Source organism: Paramisgurnus dabryanus, chromosome 13 (assembly GCF_030506205.2).
Source record: "Paramisgurnus dabryanus chromosome 13, PD_genome_1.1, whole genome shotgun sequence".
Lineage (NCBI taxonomy): Eukaryota > Metazoa > Chordata > Actinopteri > Cypriniformes > Cobitidae > Paramisgurnus > Paramisgurnus dabryanus.
Window position 1 is genome coordinate 4562410 of NC_133349.1, and position 22786 is coordinate 4585195.

A 22786-nucleotide genomic window follows, 5' to 3' on the forward strand; every position below is an offset into this window, starting at 1 on the left:
AAACACTAAATTCAAGAAAAATGTGCTTACCCCATTATTTTTTTTATTTGCTTTATGGAAAACATCACTTAAATTTGATATTTTTGGTCTAAAAACTAAACTTATTTTGGTCATCAAGAAAAAGCATCTTAATTTAAGAATTTTTAGATATTTTTACTGAAAACAAGACAAAAATACTAAGAATTTTTTTTCTTGAAGAATTATTTATGTGAAAGTAAAACATGATTCAATTTAAAGCTATTTTTTGTTAACAATTTTTGGTTGTTTTTGATTAATCTTTAGGGGTCATATGCATAATAACAAATCCTATTAAATATGACATTTCAACATTTAATGGAATTAGATTGTTTTTATTAAAAACGGACTTCTTCAATTTATAAACATTATCACAAATCATCATTCCATACGTATGACGAAAAATGTGTTGTCTATCCTGAAACATACTTAATAATTTTATAGGGTATTTTGACAATACTTATGCAAAGCTGTTATAACTGCAGTATCAGCAGTGACAGATTATTTATGAATTCCTTTTAAATAAAGCTTTTCATCTGAAGTATTTGGACATTTGAGTCACATCTAATGTTTCAATATCAGTGCATAATATGTATTTGGGCCCTTGATGTTTTCAGGTGAGTTTCCCACATGTCTGTTAGTTTTGTTATTTCAGACCTTAGTTAAATGGTAAAATAATTTTAAATAATTAAAAAGAAAAACCTCCTTCGGATTCACATTTTGACACAGGTCTTCCTGCAGGTCTTTTCACTATCAAACTGGTTTTTATTGCCATTGCAACCTCCAAACCAGAACTGAGCACATGAATTGGCTTTGGGGTCGTAATACCATTTGACAAGGTATTCCCGACATGGTCCGGGATCCAGAGGCAGCTGACATCTCTCATCTGGAAGAAAATATATGAAATCTTAAATAGTAGGGATGCACCGATACCACTTTTTTTGAATATGAGTACGAGTACGAGTACTTGCATTTCAGTACTTGCCGACACCGATACCGAGTACTTAATAAAAAAACATGATTTAAATTTACAGGTAACAGCTTTAGTCATATAATTTAACAAAAAAACAAAGGACTAGTTTTCCAGTTTGTTGTAAACTCAACCTCTTTGGACAACACGAGGCATTAACCCCTTACACGCTGCTCAAACATAGACATTTCTCAGACCGTGGTATCGATCCCTGGTATCGGGGGACTTTTAACGAGTACGAGTACTTTAGAAAATGTGGTATCGAGGTCGATATCGGTATCGGTGCATCCCTATTAAATAGCCAAAACAATCTCTATTATAAGATATACCAGACTAAAGTTTACATTACACCAAGAGATTTGATATGTGACTGTCACACATTACATTTTATTTTGTGCATGTAAGTAACTTTGGTCGCCGTGATTTCACAAAGTAAGATGTGATCCTGGATCAACATTTGAAGAGTTTTGTTGCAAAACGAGATAACTCCGTTTTTTTTTTTTCAGAAATCTCGTTTTTTGGTTGTGCATTTCAATTAATATCAATTCAAATGCAGTTGGTTTGTTTTTATTTAAACCTTCATAACTAAAAATACAGCTAAGTAGCACCATAAAACAAAATAATAACATGATAACATAATAATAAACGTGTTTTGACAAACATGTTTAAAAAAGGATTTATCTAGTTTTGCAACGAAACTCTTCCATTTTTTGTTGGGCCTGGATCATCGTTTTATCAAAGAAACCCCAAATTATCCTTAACTTACCCCCTTCCCAAAAAATACACAGTTATATTTTTATTTTATTAAAACAAAATAGGTGAAAAAGAAAAATATACCTCTCAATTGCACAAATCCTTCGTTATTTATTTTGTATTGTTTATACCCAACATGTACGCATGAGCTTCTTTACTGTTTTCATAATAATCTTACATATTTGTACGATTCACTTTGTAGAAATTCATACAAATTAACCAGTTCATAAAATATATGTACAAATTCCTGTGAGATCAGGCTGGAGTGATTTACCTGCAGTAAAATCTTCATGTGTCGGAAGCGGAGGTTCAGTGGTGTTGATCTTGTATGTGTTCAGTTTTGGCAGATCCAAAGGCGTGGGAGTGAATTCTGGGAGGCCATTCAGTTCTTCATCGAAATATGGTGCCAAAGTGCCAAGAATTTCCTTGCTCTCTGATTTGGGATCCTTAAACACAGGTGCTCCTTTTTAATCTATATTGTCTAAAAATACTACACTCTTTCACTCTAAATATGTTGGGTTGTTTCACCACATAGTTGACAACAAAGCATTTTTTAAAGTGTAAAAATAAAGGTGCTACATGCAGTGATGTCACAGAAGAACCATTTGTGGTTCTTCTATGGTATTGCAAAGAAAAGTGTGAACTATAAGCAACAAACATGAAAAAAAAATTATAATGCAAATTTCAGATTAAAATTCATATGTTACATGTGCCAGTTTACCTTGGTGTGGGTGAGAGGATATTTCTCATCATGGATGGGTGTTAAGGTGCCAGTGGGCAGATAATAGTTGAAGGCAGATCCATCAGTATACTCACAGATCTTTTTAAGGATTTTACTCTCCAATTCTAAGAGACAGAAAACATTTAATTTTTCTTATATTTTATTACAGAAAACGGTATGTTACACTCTAAAAATGAACGGCTCGTAATCATATAGGGGAACCATTTTAAGTGGTGCCATATAGCACCTATAGTATCTGTGTGGAACCAAATTGTGCTATGAAAAACCATATGTGGTGCTATAGTGGTGCTATGTCACCCCTGTATGGTTCTTCATAGGCGCTTTAGGTGCTGTATAGCACTAAAAATGGTTCCCCTATGATTACGAGCTTTATGTGCTATTTAGCACCAATTTATTTTTTAGAGTGTACGCCTAAAGGGTTCTCCAAAGCGATTCCATGGAAGAAATTTGCCATTTCTTTCATCATTTTATAGTCTTTAAAAGATTTTTCACTACAGGAACCTTTTGTGCAACACCCTTTATGGTGGGAGCAAAAAGCACTGCATTAATGTGTATACCTTTAAATGCAAATGAGCTAATGCTCCTCACTCCCTTACTATCAGACAGTGAACGCTTAAAACATTTAATGATAGATCTGATTCCTGGGAATACACTCTGAGACCAGTGGGTGAGACTCCCTTCAAGCACCACCCACCCCCCCACCCCCCCCCAAAAAAAAAAAAAAAACACAAAGTTATATTTTCATTTTATCAAAACGAAATAGGTGAAAGAAAAAAAAATATACCTCTCAATTGCACAAATCCTTCATTATTTATTCAGTATTGTTTACACTAGACTCATCCGCATGAGCGTGCAGCAAAACTGTCGTCAATGCTGAGTGCACGGCCGTGCACGACCTAGGAAAATAAATCTAGTTTTTAGACAAAAAATATAAAATTTAAGCGAATTTGTGCTTAAAACAAGCAAAAAATCTGCCAATGGAATGAGAAAAATGTTCTTGAATTAAGTGTTTATGAAAAAAAGGAACTTTATTTAAAGAAAAGTTTTCTTATTCCATTGGCAGATTATTTTGCTTGTTTCAAGCACTAATTTACGTAAAGTTTACATTTTTTGTCTAAACTCTAGACATATTTTCCCAGGTCATTTTGCTAATCAAAAAATACTGCTAATATAGAAAAGGCATCTTAATTTAAGAATTTTTAGATATTTTTACTGAAAACAAGACAAAAATACTAAGCAAGCAAGTAATTTTTTGCAGTGAAGAGAATCAAAACAGAATGTCTACACTGCAACAAAATGATTTTTTAAGAAAAAAAATCTTAGTATTTTTGTCTTGTTTTCTCTACAAATATCTACAAATTCTTAAATTAAGATGCTTTTTCTTTATGAGCAAAACGACCCAAGAAAATAAGTCTAGTTTTTAGACCAAAAACATCAAATGTAAGTGATTTTGTGCATAAAACAGGAAAAAAATCTGCCAATGGGGTAAGCAATTTTTTCTTGAATTTTTCTTGAATTTATTGTTTAAGAAAAAAGTTCAAAACTTTTCTGCTTACCCCATTGGCAGTTTTTTGCTTGTTTAATGCACAAAATCACTTAAATTTGATATTTTTGGTCTAAAAACTAGACTTATTTTCTTGGGTCGTTTTGCTCATCAAGAAAAAACAACTTAATTTAAGAATTTTTAGATATTTTTACTGAAAACAAGACAAAAATACTAAGAATTTTTTTTCTTAAAAATATATATATATATATATTTTTTGCAGTGTAGTTTTTAAATTTGATATTTTTGGTCTAAAAACTTGACTTATTTTTTTGGTAATTTTGCTCATCAAGAAAAATCATCTTAATTTAATAATTTTTAAATATTTTACTGAAAACAAGCCAAAAATACTAAGAAGTATTTTTCTTGAAAATCATTTTTCTTTATGGAAATCTTTCCGCCATAAATGTTTCTTCTATGGGATCATGTAAAATAATGTATCACAATAAAATAATGTAGTTCCTATAGCTCACTTTGCATGTAGAGCATTGCATTAGCAATGCAAAGGTCATGGGTTCGATTCCCACATTGTAAAAAAAACATTGCTGCCTTAAATGTATACGTTTAATCAACTTGGATTTACGTCATTTCAACTTAGTATTACTTATCTTTACTAGAGATGAGTTGCTACAACTTATAAAATGAAGTTGACTAATTTCAACTATATAAGTTATAACAACTCATCTTTTGTCAAGATAAATAATAGTTAAAATGGCTTGTAAATTCGAGTTGATTAAATATAAAAAAAGGCAGCAATGCAGTTTTACTGTGCAGGGATTTCACATACTGATAAAATTTAAAGTTGCTTTGGATTAAAGCACCTGCCAAATGCATAAATAAATGTAAATGTAATGCACAACTTACTATAAAGTGTTTTGAAGTCGTCTATGAAGAACACATGCTCTTCATCAGGTTGGGAGGCTATTAATCTCAGCTCCTGTTTAAAATCGTCATGGAGCGGGTCAGTTTGATTCAACACCCCTATGACATACATGGTGATATTGGCAGAATGGGCTTCGTTAACAGCGTCCTCTAGATTCACGGTGTCACGATGATCAGTCTGTCCATCCGTAATGACCACAGCCACTTTCTTCACGCCGGGGCGGGCAAAGTGAAACATCTCATTGGCCTGCTTGATGGCACTTCCCGTGTAGGTTCCCTCGCCGATATACGTCATCCTCTGAACCGCGGCCTTGACTTCGTCACGATCGAATCTCTCTTGTAAACTAGTCACTATGTGGTTGATGTGGCTGTAGAGCATCACGCCTACGTGTGTGATCTCTTGACTGACCGATGCACGGTCGATCAATGTACTCACAAAGTCTTTAATGATATCAAAGTTTGTTTCACCCACGCTTTCAGAACTGTCAATCACAAAGACCAGCTCGAGGGGTTCCAGACGGCATATCTGACCACAACCTGATCCACAAGAATAAACCATTTAATGATCTGACCGATTGGTAAAGCCCTGCAGAAACTGAACGGTAACTTACCACAAATAGATTTGATTAAGGTGATTACTTCTCCTCTCTGCAATATGAAATACACATGTGATTATCAAGATGCTGTATTTCTACACATCACGTGAAAACATTACAGTTGCACTTGGGATTTTTGGTTACATATCTCTGCACTTACCGTGAGACCAGGATCGCCCTTTCTTCCGGGATTTCCCTGCAAGAGGAAGAAATATCAGGTTAGTGTTCATAATTCTCAATGTTTGGCCCTTATGTTTTGTTCATTTGTTGTGTTTACAAGATTTATGTGCTGTTCAGGGTCCCAGCGGTTCTTATGTTGCACAATCTTAAAAATAAATGGTTAGTAAATGGTTCCATAAAGAACCTTTAACCACAACAGAACCTTTCTTTTGCTCAAAAGAATCTTTGTTGTCTTCTGCACATGAAGGTTTCGCGTGAGCACATGAAACTAAACTTTTGATTTTTTTTGTCACCTTAGGGGCTCGGTATAAAATAGATTTTTTTATTGTTTTTAACCTGGTTAAACAAAAATAACTAATTATAATAAAACAAACTCTATTAGTCATGATGTATAACCCCAACTGTCCAATTGTTTACGTAGCTATTAAACTGTTAATAGCTAAAACTAATATAAACTTGACAATATATCATTAGAAAGCTCTAAGAATGTATTTTTCAAATTTCAAAATCTTTAGCAGTAATAATAATGCAGTGACAGTAATTTATTATATGTGACAAGAGTATGCTGCAAAACAATGACACCTAATGGTCTTTGTTGGTAAAACATCTAAAAGTATGAAGAAAAATTTGTTTTGTGGTTTGAAATTTGGATCAAAAGTAGTTGAGACTTGTGGCTTTATTTTTTTTTTGTTTCGGGCATAAACATTTTTTTTTAAGTTTTTATTTTTTTATATTAAATATATACTTTATTGCAGGGGCGTCTGCTGACTGCTCATCTGAGGAGCGCAAATTCAAAAGAAGTGTTCGGAGTGTCATGTGTGTTGCCTGCGTTTTTAAAATATGTGTTTGTTGCGTCATGTGAACCATGTGCATCATGTGTTTTGTCAAAATAAGTGCCTGCTGCACACGCATCAAAACCGTTTATGATAAAAGAGACGCTCGAGTTTACAAAATACACGCAAGACACTCCCTTAACAGTAAACTCTGATTACGCATGAGATTATGCGAGTATCTGGCAAACGCGAGCGTCTCTTTTATCATAAACCCTTTAGACGCGTCTGCAGCAAGCACTTATTTTGACAAGACACGTGATGCACATAGTTCGTGACGAACTTTGCATCGAGCATCCTTTAAAAAAAAGAAGTCACCGGCCATTTATGTTTTATAAACTTTATGTCGTAACTATTTTTTTTTATCAAATATTAACTCTTTCCCTGCCATTGACAAGTTATCTTGTCAATTAAGAGATAACACTTCTATGCTGGCACTGACGAGTTTTTACAGCAATCTATATTTCCATTATTATCCACTAGGTGGAGCTCTTACCTAACTTATAAAACACTGACACATCCATAGATTCAAAAACCGTAAAAACTCTCTTTCAAAAATCATTCTGAATCTGATCTCTAACAAAAGTCCTTTACAAAAATGCAATTATTTCAGCTCAAAACTTTGTATTTTTGAAGAAACCTACCAATATTTGAGAGGTGATTAAAAGAAAACAAATTAAGATAGAATGAAATGTTTTTTTCTGGGGTTTATTGTTTGTTTAAAAGCAGACGGTCTGTTCTTTTATTTGATATATTGCATGTTTATATATTTATAGAAGAACATTTCCTGGAAGCCAGCCAAATTTTATGAAAATCAAAAAAATGCTGGCACTGGCTGGCAACTTTTTTAAAATGCTGGCTGGAAAGAATAAATAACTAGACACTTCAATTAAAAAATTAAAAAAAACTAAGATTAGGCTTCTAGACCAAATAATGCTATGATACATATTTATTTGAAGGTGCACATCACCTTTTCACCCCCCTTTCAAAAAGAGGGGAGGCAAGTAAAGGCGTTCATTTTTTACTATAAAGTATTTTGCTACTGTATGTGTGAAGCTTTTGAATCTTCTAACCGGTTGTCCTGTTCCTCCAGGTTCTCCCAGGCCTCCTCTCTCCCCTTTGCGTCCTTGTGTTCCTGGAAAACCTCGATCACCCTACAAATAATCCAGTAAAAATCCATCAGTCTAAATTTTTAAAGCTTGGTTGCATTTTTTTAAACTCTTGTTGTGTCGTGTTTAATCAAATCTGGAGTGATGTAAGAGTTTGTGGCTTTTATTTTGTATTTTTGTGGAACATTTTTAAAGCTTAGCTGTAATGAAATATATTATTTTGTTGTATAGTACAAATGTGACCCTGCCTGGACCACAAAACCATTCGTAAGGATTAATCCTGGTGCTATTTTCAAAAAAATCTATATTGTGACCCATACCATGTATTGGCTATGGCTACAAATATATCTCTGCTACTTATGACCGGTTTTGTGGTTTTGTTTGTGTTTTACAAATGAAAATAATAAAAGGGGGAACAGCATGGTTTTGAGGGTAAATGATAACACAATACTGGGTGAATTAATCCTTTGATACTGACTACAATCATCCTCACCTTCTGGCCGGGTGGACCCTCTCCAGGAATGCCTCTTGGCCCTTGTACACCTTGATATCCAGTCTCACCCTATATATATATAGATATATATATATATATATATATCCCAATAAAGTATAAAATGTTTGTATGTTAAGTTGTTTTATCACACTGTATATCCAAGCTGTTCAAATGCATTTGGCAAACATATCTTATATCTACTTTATTCTTAATAAATGATACCTTAGGTCCTTGTATGCCCTCTCCTGGTAGTCCTGGTGGACCGGCTGGTCCAGTCTGACCAATTGAGCCCTGCAGCCCAAAATAAAACAAAATCTGAATGGCAAAATCTATTGAATCTAGAATGTGTGTGCCTAAAATCAAAACATGAAGTGAAATGAACCCTGCTTTAGGACCATTGAAAATATTTTGCATTATGCCAGTAGTTATAAGACAACTGAACACACATATACTGTGCAATAATTTTATATTAATTTAACTTTAATGAAATGATTACCTATTTTTATCACATTGTATAATTCATCCAATAGTGGATTGTCATGTCATGAAATGTTAATGATATTTATTAGTTTATATTTATTCTACATTGAAATATACTCTCACCTTTGGGCCCGTCAGCCCAAGACCTGGTGCTCCAGCGGGACCTGTGGGACCTGAAGGGCCTCGATCCCCCTGTGACAAATAAGACAAAGTAACTTTTAACATTTTTGTGATGAACGTGTATAGATAATAACGTGTACATAAAGTAAAAGATGTGTTTTCAAATAAGCACCTTACCTTTTGCCCAGGTAAACCGATACCTTCTGGTCCAGCCTCACCTGTAAGACCCGGTAAACCTGGCGGTCCCTGCACATCACACAGATGGCACAGATTATTGTTTTACACTCCCTGGTACTGGTATCGGTTTAAGATGGATTACTATGGGACAGTTTCCCAGACAGGGCAGTTTATCACAATGATGTATATATATTTACAGGTGGTCCAAGAAAGCCTTCTCCTCTCAATCCTGGTGGTCCAGTGGGTCCTGGTAATCCTATGTCACCCTTAATAACAAAACAGATGGATTATTTCAATGAAAGAATTAAAGTACATGTTTCTGTCAGAAACTCACTCGTACCTTAGGCCCTACAATGCCCATTCCTGGTTCTCCAACAGGTCCTGGTGGACCAACTGGACCAGCATCTCCCTACAGGTAAATAAACATTAACGTTATGATCATTAATTGAATATAAGTACAATGCTTACTGTTTTTTACCTGACTAGGTGGCATATAACTATTACACAGCAATTTTGTATGCATTTGATACACTCTAAAAAACAAATGGTGCTATATAGCACCAAAACAGTTGCTTTGGATTGTAACGATAGAAGAACCATTTTTAGTGCCATATAGCACCGGTGAAGAACCAGTGAAGCACCAGTGAAGCACCAGTGAAGCACCTGTGTAGAACCATATAGTGCTATGTAGAACCATATGTGGTGCTATATGGCCCCTATATGGTTCTACACTGGTGCTTCACTGGTGCTTCACTGGTGCTTCACTGGTTCTTCACCGGTGCTATATGGCACTAAAATGGTTCTTCTATCGTTACGATCCAAAGCAACTGTTTTGGTGCTATATAGCACCGTTTGTTTTTTTAGAGTGTATGACAGTCCCTGTTCACTTAATTATGGCGCATCTTTTCCTGCCATTTTATATGGAGGACTGGGAGTGCAAAAATTATAAATAAATAATTCATGTACAAAGATACACTGTATATAGAACAAACATAGAGAAGCAGAGAAATATAAATATAATTTATATTTAATATAACAAACATAAATACCGAGCCCCTAAGGTGACATTGGAGTAAAAAAATGTAAAGTTTAGTTTCATGTGCTCACACAAAACCTTCATGTGCAGAAGTTTCACGCGAAACTAAACTTAAAAAAAAAAATTCTGCACATGAAGGTTTCGCGTGAGCACATGAAAGTTTCGCGTGAGCACATGAAACCAAACTTTATTTACTTTTTGCTCCATGTCCCCTTAGGGGATCCGTACATAAATGAGTACATGGAAAATTTTATTTCTTTTTTTTGTATTAAAATATTTTTAACACATTTGTTTATTTCTGTATTTATTTATGCATTTTTATTTATTTGTTTATTAATTGCGATTTATGTATTATTTTTGTATTCATGTGAACATTTAATTATTTTTGTACAGTTATTTTTTTCTACATAAATGTGTTAAAACATTTTAATACAAAAATAAAGAAATAAAAGTTGCAATACTCATTTTTGTTTGGTTTTTATATTTCTCTGCTTATTTATTTTTGTATTTATTTATTTATGTTTGTTTTATATATTTATTTGTACATGTATTTATTTATTTATTTATTTATTTATAATTTTTGCACTTCCAGTCCTCCATAGTTTTTATGTATTGATTTCTCTTTTTTTTAACCATTGTTGCTTGGGTTTGGCAACTTTTTGTTACATAAAATGACATCCTAACCCAAACCCCAATTCTTACCCCATATAACTGAATAAAAATGACTTGCGTATCATATGCATGCAAAATTGGAATTTGGCATATGTATTGCCTACTTTTCACAATGCATGCTTTTTTTGACTTGGTGTGCCTGTGGCAATATCGGCACAATCATGGCAATTCGTATGTGGCTAATTTATATTAATTTGTACGATCACATTCATTCATTTTTGTATGATTGTCTTTTAACCCTGTAAAGTTGAAGTTAGGAGTTGGGTTCATTATTGTTTTTATTTGACAATAATCATACATATTTGTACGATTTACTTTATACGAACTAGCCAACCCGTAAAATATGTACACATTCCTGTGAAATCAATCTGTCAATACTTGAAAACAAAATACTTTTTCTGTCAATTTTACTAAACTGTACTTAAACTTACCTTATTTCCAGGTATGCCCCGTCCTGAAGGTCCGGGAATACCCGGAGGTCCAACATTTCCTGGTTTTCCCTATTGTAAGCGAAAGAAACTGCAGCTTAGCAAGAAACCACAGAAAATACTAGAAAATATGAAGTTCTTAAACGTAAATATTTATTTTACTTTGGCTCCTTCTGTTCCCGCTGGTCCCAATGGTCCTGCTTGGCCCCGGAGTCCCCTGTCTCCTCGATCTCCCTATTGGAATATAGTTAAGCATACTAAATATACAGTTTTCTGTGAATTTGGTTATTCATGATGTGACAGCTTTACTTTCAAAACATTGCCGTGTATTTGTGGTCTATCTTTCGTTATTTTGTATGTATAACATAAATGACACCTTCTCCCCTCGTAGGCCTCTTCCAGGTGGTCCGTCATGTCCTCTGGGTCCAGGTAAGCCTATATCACCCTAAATATCAAATATTATATTATAATACAGGCCTGTTGAACCTTTGAGGTGTAAGCAATAGATATTAGCATGCAAAAGTATCAACCTTTGGTCCCATGGTCCCATTATCTCCTTGTACACCGGTCTCACCTGGTAAACCTTGGAATCCAGGTTCACCCTATGGAATCAAATCTCTTTATTTTTACTTAACCATATACACAACATTTTAGGTGTATATGTGTATAATATATTGTGTATATTATTCATATTATTCACAACTTACTTTGGGTCCTGGTTCTCCAATTCCTCTTTCGCCAGGAGCTCCAGGCTCCCCACGAAAGCCCTGTTCTCCCTGAGAGGAAAACAGAAATCGAAACCTTTAAGCTTTGGGCTAAATTGAAATTTTTTGATTTAATTACAAACCGTAAACAATAACAAAACAGTTTCTTTATAAATGCACAGTGATATTAAAGGGACACAGTGTTATGCTAAGCTATGCTAAAAGTGGAAGCGCCAGACCCACAGATCAGCTGAATCGATTCAAAAACGGTAAAAATCAAATGTTTATCTCTAGGGGAGCTGGAAAATGATCATATATATTTTTTTAAAAGTGGAGTGTCCCTTTAACAATAGATATTACTTTATTATATACTATATCCTACATCCATATTCAGCACAGGAACCATTCGTTATATAATGCATCTAATATAATGTGGTCTTACCTTTTGACCCATAAGTCCTGTCCCAGGATACCCTCTTTGGCCAGGAGGACCAATTGGTCCCTGATTCCCCTATTTAGATATTTAGATTAAGAAATGAACGATGAAAATTACTATGGTAAATGCATAAAGTAAATGCACATTTGTCAGTGCTATTGATATATGAGTTACATTTTAAAATGTAATGCTTAGGGTCAGGATTAGAAATGTATTTTCAACATTTAATTGGTTGAATGATTGACATGCGTTAAATTACCAAATACCTTTGCTCCTTGAATCCCTTTGCCAGGGGAACCTATGGGTCCAGTAGACCCTGAAGGCCCCACATTGCCCTAAGAGGATGAACACATCACAGCTAACAAAACTGCACAATAGATACAGAATGACTATTTACTGCACACAACTGCATTTTCACCTTTTCACCTTTAACTCCATAACCTGGGAGCCCACGATTACCAGGAGGGCCAGTAAAACCCGGATCACCCTTAAAAATGAGCACAACAAATTAAATATAAATAAATAACTGTTAAATATATTGCAATATGCCACATGTGACTTAACCATCATCCATCTTACCTTTGGTCCAGGAAATCCTTCGCCTGGAACTCCTGGGTTCCCTTTTGTTCCTGGTGGACCAAGAGGACCCTTAAAGACCCCACAACATTATTATTTCTATCGTACAGTATGTCATACATCTCTAAGTACATTTAAAGAGAGATTTTACTTACAGGTACCCCAGGCTGACCTGCACCAGGCTGTCCAGGAGGACCGGTTCTTCCAAAATTTCCTTTGTCTCCCTAACAAGACAGACAAACATTTCAGAACATCCTCAAAATTGGACTCAATTCATCCAAATAACATTAAAGTTACAAATGAATTGGGTAATATCTAAATATTTTTCTCAAAGACAAAAATTTTATTATTTGGTGAATAAATCAAGGCTTAAATATTTTAACATTTTATCCTGAGACTAAGACACCCCCATCTTCTCTAAAGTTGATGTTTCAAATTAAAAGTCTTCCAAGACCTAATGATCTGAGCTGGTCGGTCCAGATTCGTTTTACATGTCCATATATTTCCTAACCCTTGTTTACCTTTGGACCAGGAAATCCAATTCCGATGTCTCCTGGTGGTCCAGAAGCACCGGCCCGTCCTCGATCCCCCTACAGTAGAAGCAACCTGAAGGTAAGTGTTTCACTTGAACACCTTTTTAGTATTACAGTAGATTTTAAGGACTGAACACATGAACACATCTGTAGGTCCATGTAAAACCTCTGCCTACAGAATGGCTGCCATTCATAAAATCCAACAAATTACACTTCTTTTATGTTTGTTTTTTAAATATTTGGCTAATATGATATTATAAAACGGCCCGTTCTGGTTCTTCATTCTGACAACACATTCTAAGCCGTGATAAAATACCCTGGTAACCCCACGGTTCAGACCGCATTACATAAGTATCACTGCGCCACTGTTGCTACATACTGATTTTTTTTACAGTCTATGGATTTATCAAAATAAACACCTTTAATCATATTTGTAATTTGTCTACAATTGCACAATTAATGGCGATATCCAGATAAATGGCAATAAATATTGTTGAGTCATCTCGTCGATACAGAGAAAGCGTTATGAGGAGTTTCTACCTCAAATTCATATTTCCGCTATTATCCACTGGGTGGCGATCTTACCCAACTTAAACACTGACGCATTCACTCAACACTAAAAACACTGTGTAAGTTTTGATCATGGCTCTGAATCTGATCTCTTACAAAAGTTCTTCACAAAAATGTAATTATCTCAGCGTTTAGCTGAAAATTTGAGAGGTGATAAGAGAACAAATGAAGGTAGGATGAAATGGGTTTTTTTTTAAGCGGTTCGTCTGTTCTTTCATTTGATATTTTATGTTTATTTAAAGAAAATAATTTTTCTGTCAGGCATTAAACTAAAACTGGGAGGCAATTTAAAAAGAAAATGCTGACGGGGAAAGAGTTAAGCATTCTTCCAAGCATATATGATCCCCACTTCAACAGTTGCACGATATAAATTTTAATGTATAAATTAGATGAATGTTGGTTTTTAAAATAAACATCACATTTTTTTATTGTGTCTTTGCTGCGTCTGTGTTTCGTGGGAACTTCGCTCTGTTGCAGCCACACTTGATTCTGAGGAACTACTTTGTTTGGCGGAAGAGTAATATTTGCACTATTATAATTACAACTTATTTGTGTTTTATTTTATTAAATCCTGCTATGCATATGAAGTAACCGTTTTATAAAAGCAATAAGCCCCGCGAAGCAGTGGTGTTACAGTGCATTTTATAACAGCTAAGGGGGTTTTAGGCACTCCGGGCCGTGCCCAACAATGCCCCTTAGATGTTATAAAATGCACTGGTAACCCACTGCTTCTCTGGGCTTATTGCTTTTTTATATCATTTCAGAAACAGTGCTTATTGGCTTGATCTTCAGTCTGTGTTAAAAAAAACATATGCGTGATATTCTTCCTCAGCTACTATATAGGAATAGATTGAAGAAGACTGTACATTGGGCTAAGACAAGCCAAATATTATATTAAAATATATTAAAATATAGTTTTGTTTCGTTTCATTCGTTGGTTCACCTCATATCAAATTATTCTACTACAAAAAAAGCATTTGAACTTGTTGTGGATTTAATTCCCAGGGTAACACAAATACTGATAAAAAAAGGAATGCACTGTAAGAATTAAAGCATCTGATTTATGCATTATTGTAAATGTGAATCTGTTCCAATACACTCTCAAAAATAAAGGTACAAAATGTGTACACTTTCAAAAAGGTCCACCTTTGTACCCAGAAAGTGCATATTAGTACTTCAAATGTACATATTGCCAGTTCAAAGATACATATTTGTACCTAAATGGTACATATTAGGACCTTTTTAAAAGGGTACTGCCCCAGTGACAGCTTTGTACCTTTATTTTTGACAGTGTACCATTTTTTTATTTTGATACCTGTTAATTCTATTACAATAAATGACTGCCATGGTGCGGTTGTTCAGGTTACTATACATGAATCAAGTACTACTGTTTGTATCAAATAATTATGAATAATGAATCTTGTGTTCAGGGAGACTGTGATATAAATCAGCAATCTGTGATCTAAATGGCTGATATTGCAAATAATTTACAACACTTTTAGCATTAGAAAAGATGTTTTATGGCATTTCACATGGGGTTTCTCAGTGAATAAAGACAAGCCTTGTTGCAACGATTTTACACTTGCATTATATATCTCTCTGATTTTCAAGGCACTCTTTGTGCTAAATGGCCATAATATCAGAGGAGCAGATGCACATTAACATAGACACGGAAACTTCTCTTAAATGTCAACCCAGATAAAAGAAATACTGAGAACGTTTCAATGATAGACATAAATTAACAACTTTTAACTGGCAATGGAATGGAAGATATTGACCTACTTGAGGTCCCGGTTGTCCTTCAGGTCCCTGGTCTCCTGGAGGCCCATTTAAACCCTGGTAAAATAATTAAGAAAAACTATCCCTTTAAGATGCACCCTCATTTGGATAAAAGCATCTGCTGAATGTTATATACATGAATTTAGCAGATCTGGGGCACCATCGACTTTCATTGTAGAAAGAAAACGTTTTATGGAAGTCAGTGGTGCCCCAGATCTGTTTGGTTACAAAACAAAACATTTTATTTTCATTTTGGGGGAACTATCCCTTAAAATTGGTCAATGTCACCATGTCTGTTTTCTTATAGAGACGCAGATATAGTGTAGAATTTTCCATGTTTGGAAAAAAATTCAGATTTGCATTATGTTCTCCACAATGATGGACTCCACTGTGAATTCGGCAGAATGTCATGTAAAGAGATAAATGTGTATACTGTGCCTGCTCTCCTCTTGAGCCCCGTGGCCCTGGAGGCCCTTCTGTGCCCTGTAAAATGCAACAAAAAACTTTTAATAATTAATTTATAACATAGCATATTTCTGAACAATTATTTGTGGGACAGTAGGGGAGGCATACCTGATGTCCCTTTTGACCCGGTGGTCCACAACTACCTTGAACCCCCTATAAAAAGGACTGAAGACATTAGATTGAATTGTGGAATAACATGCATGTTAACAGTGACAGTATTATAGGCCGATTTCTCAGACTTATTAAATTTGAATATCATGTGATTCTACAGATATCTGTCTTTTTTCATATAAGTATTGTCTTGCATGACTGAAATAACTGCTCGTATGGTGGCGTGACTTCCCTAAAGGGACTTTGCTGATGCCAACGTCATGCATCTTAAGTCTCGTGCAATATATTACTGTACATATACATTATTTATGATTTTACGGAAAAAGTTCAGCCGCATGATTACAGTACAAATGTAAAATAAAATAAAAGTATGTTTCACCTTATCACCTTTGAAGCCAGGTCTGCCCTAGGGATGAGAGACCGGTCATTGTCTTAATGGGAAAACAGATTGCACACATCATATTTAATGAACTGGCACAACTGTTTACCTTTGAACCTTCGATACCTGGAGGACCATGCTGGCCTGTTTCCCCCTTTAATCACAACAATAACTTAACATTATTTCAGCTGATAAAATCCACACAATTACAAAACAAGGTAAAGTAAAATAAAACCCAAAAATGACCAGAAAGACCACTGACTTCCATAGTAGGATAAAAGAATACTATACAAGTCAATGGTGCTTAAAAACTGTTTGGTTATCATAATTTCGTAGAATATCTTCATTTGTCAGGGTTTCCACGGGTCCTTGAACGGTTGTGAACCGGTGGGGGAATGGGAATTCAAGGTCCTGGGAAGTTTTTGAAAATAAACATACATAGATACAGGTCATTGAAAGTGCTTTAATCAACTTTATGCAAGAAGTTTTCTAAAAAAAAAAAATCCATATTATTCCTTGTGTAGTGTATAATATCATAAAAAAATTATTTTTAAGGACAAGTGCAACACTATTCGCTTTAAATGCTTATATCTTCTGTGTGTGATTGTAAATTCACACCAAAATGCTTTTTTGCATAGTTGTGTTTGACAAATAAAAATGTCTCAGGTTACGTATGTAACTGTTGTTCCCTGAGAAGGGAACGAGACGCTGCATCTTCCTTGCCATACCTTCTGCGTCCCTGTAATGCCGTCTTTGGTAATATTTTAGAGAGTGATATACTTCCTGGCCCGCGTCACCCTGTCTTTCCATTAATCCTTACCATAGGTTGAATTTGATATAAACATTCAGACGCACTTACCACTGGAGGCGTCACCAAAGTGTCACCGCAGAGACGCAGCGCGAGTTCCCTCGAAAGGGAACTGTAACAATGTATCTTAAAAGGTAACACGATGTAACCTTGCTCTCAGTTGAAATGTGTCCCCACATTTAGTCCTTGAATTTGAGGGTATTGGACCTGGAAAGTCCTTGAAAGGTCCTTGAATTTGAAGTTAACTAAGGTGTGGAAACCCTGATTTGTGTTTTAGACATTTATACAGGTTTGGAGTTTGAGTTGAAACAAATGATGAGTACATTTCATTTTTGGGTGAACTATCACTATAATATTTTTTTATCTGAATTATTCTGACCTTTGAGCCTTTCATACCAGGGGGTCCTTCAAAACCTGGATCTCCTTTTTCACCCTAAACAGAATACACAATCAAAAAGCCACATAAACGACACGAATGGGCGAAAATGGCAACAGTTACATTTCCAAAATACTTACAGGACTTCCTGGAGGACCTATTGCACCTTTTTCACACAAACACACTGCTGGCTTTAAACACTATAGTTTGAGAAACAAAAACATTAGTTTGCAGTCAACATATCAGTCTCCCTTAGAGATTTAAATACTTGGCGTCTGTGCTTTTTGTCTTCGGTGGGCCCCAAATGTATTCAAACACTTCGGGGCGGTTTCCCGGACAGGGATTAGACTAGTCCTAGACTAAAAGAAATGTAAGAGCTGTCCAAACTGAAAACAACTTGCACTGACAAATCTTAAAATACATCATTGCCCTTTGTTTTGCATCAAAATGCACACAAGTAATGTTTTTAGTAAGGCATGTTTGTTAAAACTATATTTTTCCTAATTAAACTAAGGCCTAGTCCTGGCTTAAGCTAATCCCTGTCCGGGAAACCACCAAAAATCTCTTTTGCATTAGAAAGTCTTATACTTACTTCAGTCTCTGCAATTGTTTCCTGATAAAAAATAAAAAGCATATCAGTCACATAAGAGCAACTATATGGTCGTATCAAAACAAACAGTGAAGACAATCATCTACATCACAATCTCATGCACGGCTTTGGAAACCTCTTTGTGTATTTTTGGGAGACGCCTAGTGTGGTCACAGATGGGGTCTGGCATTTTATAAGCTGGAAAACCCCTCGTACAAATACAATTCAACCATTGATGTGTAAAGTTACTGCCTCTCAAATAGAAACATGAAGGAGTTTGACAAAGCCGTGCCAGTTTAAAATAGTTTGGAAACAGTCTGGAAGTTTGAAAAAAAAAGTACATTAGTCAAACAGATGGATGTTTGTCACATCACTGACAGATCATTTCTCACCAGCTGTTTAAAAAGTTTTTCTTCGAGCTGAGGGTCAGTGAGGCTATGGACATACAGGTTAGACGGGACACTCGCAACAGCCCGAAGCTTTTCACTGTTCATGTTGTCCTTTACCATTTGTGATAGGCCTATTGTGAACATCTTAATCTTTTGATTCTTGGCCTCGTTGCTCGCCCTAATGATGTCAGGATTGCGTGGATGATCGATGCCATCGGTCATAAGCAGTGCCACCCTCACGCTTTTATCTTCGGTCTCGGTGGTGAAGAGCTGAGTGGCGTTGGTTATGGCGTACGTCGAATACGTTCCCTGGCCAATGTAGATGGCATTTTCCAGGTGACCAAGAAACGCATCCAGATCCCGCCAATCTTTAAAGTGTTGGTCGACAATGACAGTACTGCTGTAGTAAATGAGAGCAAAACGCATTTGAAGGTTCCAATTGGACACCCGCAGCTGCACCAGGCGTTTGCTGAAGGCGCGCACAAATGATTTCTGTCTCTCAAACTTTATGACCTTTGCACTCTCTGAGCTGTCCAGGATATATGCTATCTCTAATGGACAGACTAACCCTGGAAAGAAAGAGAGAACAAGTTATAAGAGTAAACATAAGTGATAGTTCACACAAAAACGACAACTTTTTTATTATTCCCTGCTAAAAAAAACAATAGAAACCATATTCTATTGGATTTAATGGTTTTAATGGGAATTTTATTGGTTGTAATGGAAACTATAACTATAACTATGGTCTCTTTGGGTCTTTACTGGAATGTGTTGGGTGCTATTGGTGGGACCATTAAATCCTACTGGAATATGCCCCAAAACACACTACAAACTGAATGTTGTAGTGGTTTAATGGTAAAAGCTAATGGTATTTTAATGGGAACCAATAGATTTTCTGTGATCTTTTGTATTGTTTTATCATTAGGGTTTACTCACCATCATGTCTTTCTTTATTAGTTCTTCAGAACCCAATGCAGATTTTAAAAAGTGTTGTTTGGGGTTTTCTGGGGCCAAATTTAATCTGGATCAAAATGATCCAGATTTGGAAATCCCACGTTTTGTTATCCAGGATTAAGTAAACCAGCTCACTTTTGTCCTGGTTTTTCAAAGCAAAGTAATTGACTGGAATGTTTAAATGGTAGCCCAATGTTATACTTTTAAATACTTTAACAATATAAGAATGGAATCAAGAAATTTTTTTTTAACAAAAATTATAAATTTACAAATATTACATAGAAATGTATTGTAGACTAACTTTAGGGTTATAAGTTTAAAGGTGCAGTGTGTAATTTTTAGAAGGATCTCTTGATAGAAATGCAAAATAATATACAAAACTATATTATCAGGGGTGTATAAAGACCTTTCATAATGAACCGTTATGTGTTTTTATTACCTTTTTAACTACATACACAGAGGGTCCCCTTACATGGAAGTCGCCATTTTGTGCCGCCATTTTTCTACAGAAGCCCTTAACGGACAAATTTTTTTACTAAGTTGTCTCCGACAATGACATGTTTGTCCGGTGCCGGCTACCATAGATTCTCTATGTGTTTCAAAAGCGAGGGGTGAGCAGTGGACTAATCTGTTGGTTGCAATTCGCAACCTCACCACTAGAAACTGCTAAAATGTACACACTGCACCTTTAATTAAACATTTTTTAGAAGTTTTTTAACATTTTTGTTTCTGAAATCCACCCTTCTGTTGGGTTCAGAATATTCATACTTTTTGGCATCAAACAAATCTCAATCTTACTAAAACGTTTTGACCAACACAAAGTAACGATTTGATCCAGATCCAATCCAAATTTAGAATCCATTTTTTTGTTATGAACAACCAGTGGCGGCCAGTGACTTCTTTTTTTAAGGGTACGCATTTCAAAATATGTGTTAAGCTTCAAAAGGACCCAAAAGCGGAAACAAAAATAACTCCATTCGACTAAGTGTCTTGAAGGCACTAAATACAAAATACAAAAATATAATTATTTATAGTCTTGACCTGTGCCTCTCTTTCAGTGCACATTCACTGTGTCTTAACTGTTGTTTAGGAAGTTTTAGGATGTTTAATTTTGTGTGATATCCACAAGAAAGTAGAGGAGTAAATATATTCGGGACACTTAAAATATATAACGCAAGTCGAGCTGAGTTATTTATTTAACACTTTTGAAACTTGAAAGGGATTTCCAAGACAACACTTTATAAACAAATCAGCATTTAGGTTATGAAAAACACACAGGAAGTCATTGGGGTTAAAACAACATGACGATGAATAAATAATTTTGGGGGGTACTATACCTTTAAGTCATTCATATTAATTCATAGTTTCCTACATAAAACTATCCTGCTGGGACAATGCAAAATCTATCGGTTTCCGTTACAAAATACCATTATGAACCAGATGTTTATCATTAAAACATTACAAAATACCTTTATCCCAGTACGATTTAATAGTGTCCTATTGGTACATCAGCCAGATAACATCCCACCACTACAACTGAACACATTACCAGTAGAGACCCACAGAGACCATTCTGGTTTCCAATATAACCAATACAGTTCAAATAGTTTCTATTGTTTTCTTTCTGCAGGGTTATCCAAGACAATAAATAATAATGTCACACGTAATAAAACATTGAAATTAACATCTTTACCGTTTTCCGGTTTGCTGGTGATATTGTTCAGTGTTTTTCCAGATGTTCTGCTGTTTTGGGATCTGGCTACAGACAGCCAAAGTAACATGGAGAGGAAAATCACTTTGGCCATGTTTTCATCTAGGTTTAGTCTTGAAGACAATCAAAGAAAAAGGTTTCAGATCGTTTAAAGTACATATTAAAGTAGCTATTAGCTAATGTAATAGTGTATCAAAACATTGAAACTGATCATAAAGAGAAAATGCCACTTTGAATACACAATTTTATTTTAGTAACAGATGTCCGAACAAGCTCAGCATGAGCCAAAGAAATTTCTAAACACATCTACTGACATTTAACACATGTGAGATAATAAATCAGAAAGTGCACAATGGCATGCAACTTATTCACATTTACATTTTTATCCAAAGTGACTTGCAAATGTGAGGATAGCTGAAGAGAACTAAAATAGGAAATTTGACAGATCATAAATGCAAAATGCATAGACGTAAAAACAATTTAAGTGGTCTTTTAAATATTAATTATTTATAGTTTTACTTTCTTTTTACACCCACATATGTTAATGCTGAAATCTTGTTACAGTTTTAAGCATATATTTTCTTTTGTTTTAAGCATGACTCACAGAAAACAACAACAAAAGAGTAAATCAATAATTCAAAAAGAGCTAAAATAATAAAGAAAAATTAAACAAAGATTGAATTACTTACCTTGCCTGTTACATGGAGACTTTGCACATGCTTCTGTCTCTCTTCTGCACATAACTCTGACTTCAGCCCTGTGATGAATATCAGTCCAACAATGATGCCTGACTGAACATACACACTGACTACGGCACAAGCATCAATGAAACACAAGTGAAGCACTATGAACCCTCAGAGATGTTTTGGACATGACTGCAGAGAGTTTTCTGGAGGATAAAAAGTTTTTCCTAAAACTTTTTGATTCCATGACTACAGAAATATAAACAGGCGCCCCCAAAATCTGGAAAACATACAGTAACAGTTAGCGCTCCTGAGATTTCACATCAGCTCTTGGTTCACATCTTGTCGTTTAAGCATTTAAAGACTCTTAAAAAATAGTCTGCACTATTTTCAGAACTGTATTTTGTTATTTTGAGAAATGGAGAAAAAACTGCTAAATCACGCTAATTGTAAACATTTCACAATGTGGAAAAGTGTGAAGGTGTTTAAATTTATTCTTCAAACAGTAACATGAGAATTAGATACATTACCTTTTTACTATTTTCCACACTTTTTGATCTGTAGAGGGCAGTAACGTGTTCAAATCTATTGTTTAAATACCGTTTAAATAGATTTGTGTGTGAGACTCTTTATTTGTTTTTCATATATTTATTCCGTTTATTTACTTATTTTAAAGAAATAAAATAGCTTATCAGTG

The 22786-nt window shown here is 35.0% G+C and overlaps 1 protein-coding gene across 1 annotated transcript; it reads right to left on the reverse strand.

Annotated features, from left to right (window-relative positions):
• Positions 1 to 251: 251 nt before the first annotated feature.
• col28a1b (collagen, type XXVIII, alpha 1b) lies at positions 252 to 22313 on the reverse strand. Its single transcript, XM_065298884.2, has 35 exons — positions 22096 to 22313; positions 21389 to 21519; positions 18745 to 19310; positions 18356 to 18376; positions 17904 to 17963; positions 17767 to 17820; positions 16689 to 16733; positions 16580 to 16606; positions 16198 to 16242; positions 16063 to 16107; positions 15628 to 15681; positions 13264 to 13332; positions 12898 to 12966; positions 12746 to 12814; positions 12585 to 12653; positions 12433 to 12501; positions 12173 to 12241; positions 11734 to 11802; positions 11557 to 11628; positions 11403 to 11471; positions 11189 to 11260; positions 11030 to 11098; positions 9231 to 9299; positions 9088 to 9156; positions 8891 to 8959; positions 8717 to 8785; positions 8336 to 8404; positions 8114 to 8182; positions 7585 to 7665; positions 5662 to 5697; positions 5517 to 5553; positions 4888 to 5442; positions 2460 to 2584; positions 2013 to 2184; positions 252 to 901 (listed from the first exon to the last, which is right to left on the reverse strand). The coding sequence occupies exons 2-35, from the start codon at positions 21498 to 21500 to the stop codon at positions 729 to 731; spliced, it is 3387 nt and encodes a 1128-aa protein (XP_065154956.1). The 5' UTR covers positions 21501 to 21519; positions 22096 to 22313; the 3' UTR covers positions 252 to 728.
• Between the last annotated feature and the right edge of the window lie 473 nt (positions 22314 to 22786).

Bases quoted from the DNA above. Each gene is read 5' to 3' on its own strand.
- col28a1b (XM_065298884.2), bottom strand. From the start codon at position 21,500: ATGGCCAAAGTGATTTTCCTCTCCATGTTACTTTGGCTGTCTGTAGCC. The intron at 16,734-17,766 runs GTCAGAATAATT...TTGTGATTAAAG, and splicing joins CTGGTATGAAAGGCTCAAAG to GGGGAAACAGGCCAGCATGG. The intron at 8,786-8,890 runs GTAAGGTGCTTA...TATTTGTCACAG, and splicing joins TCGGTTTACCTGGGCAAAAG to GGGGATCGAGGCCCTTCAGG.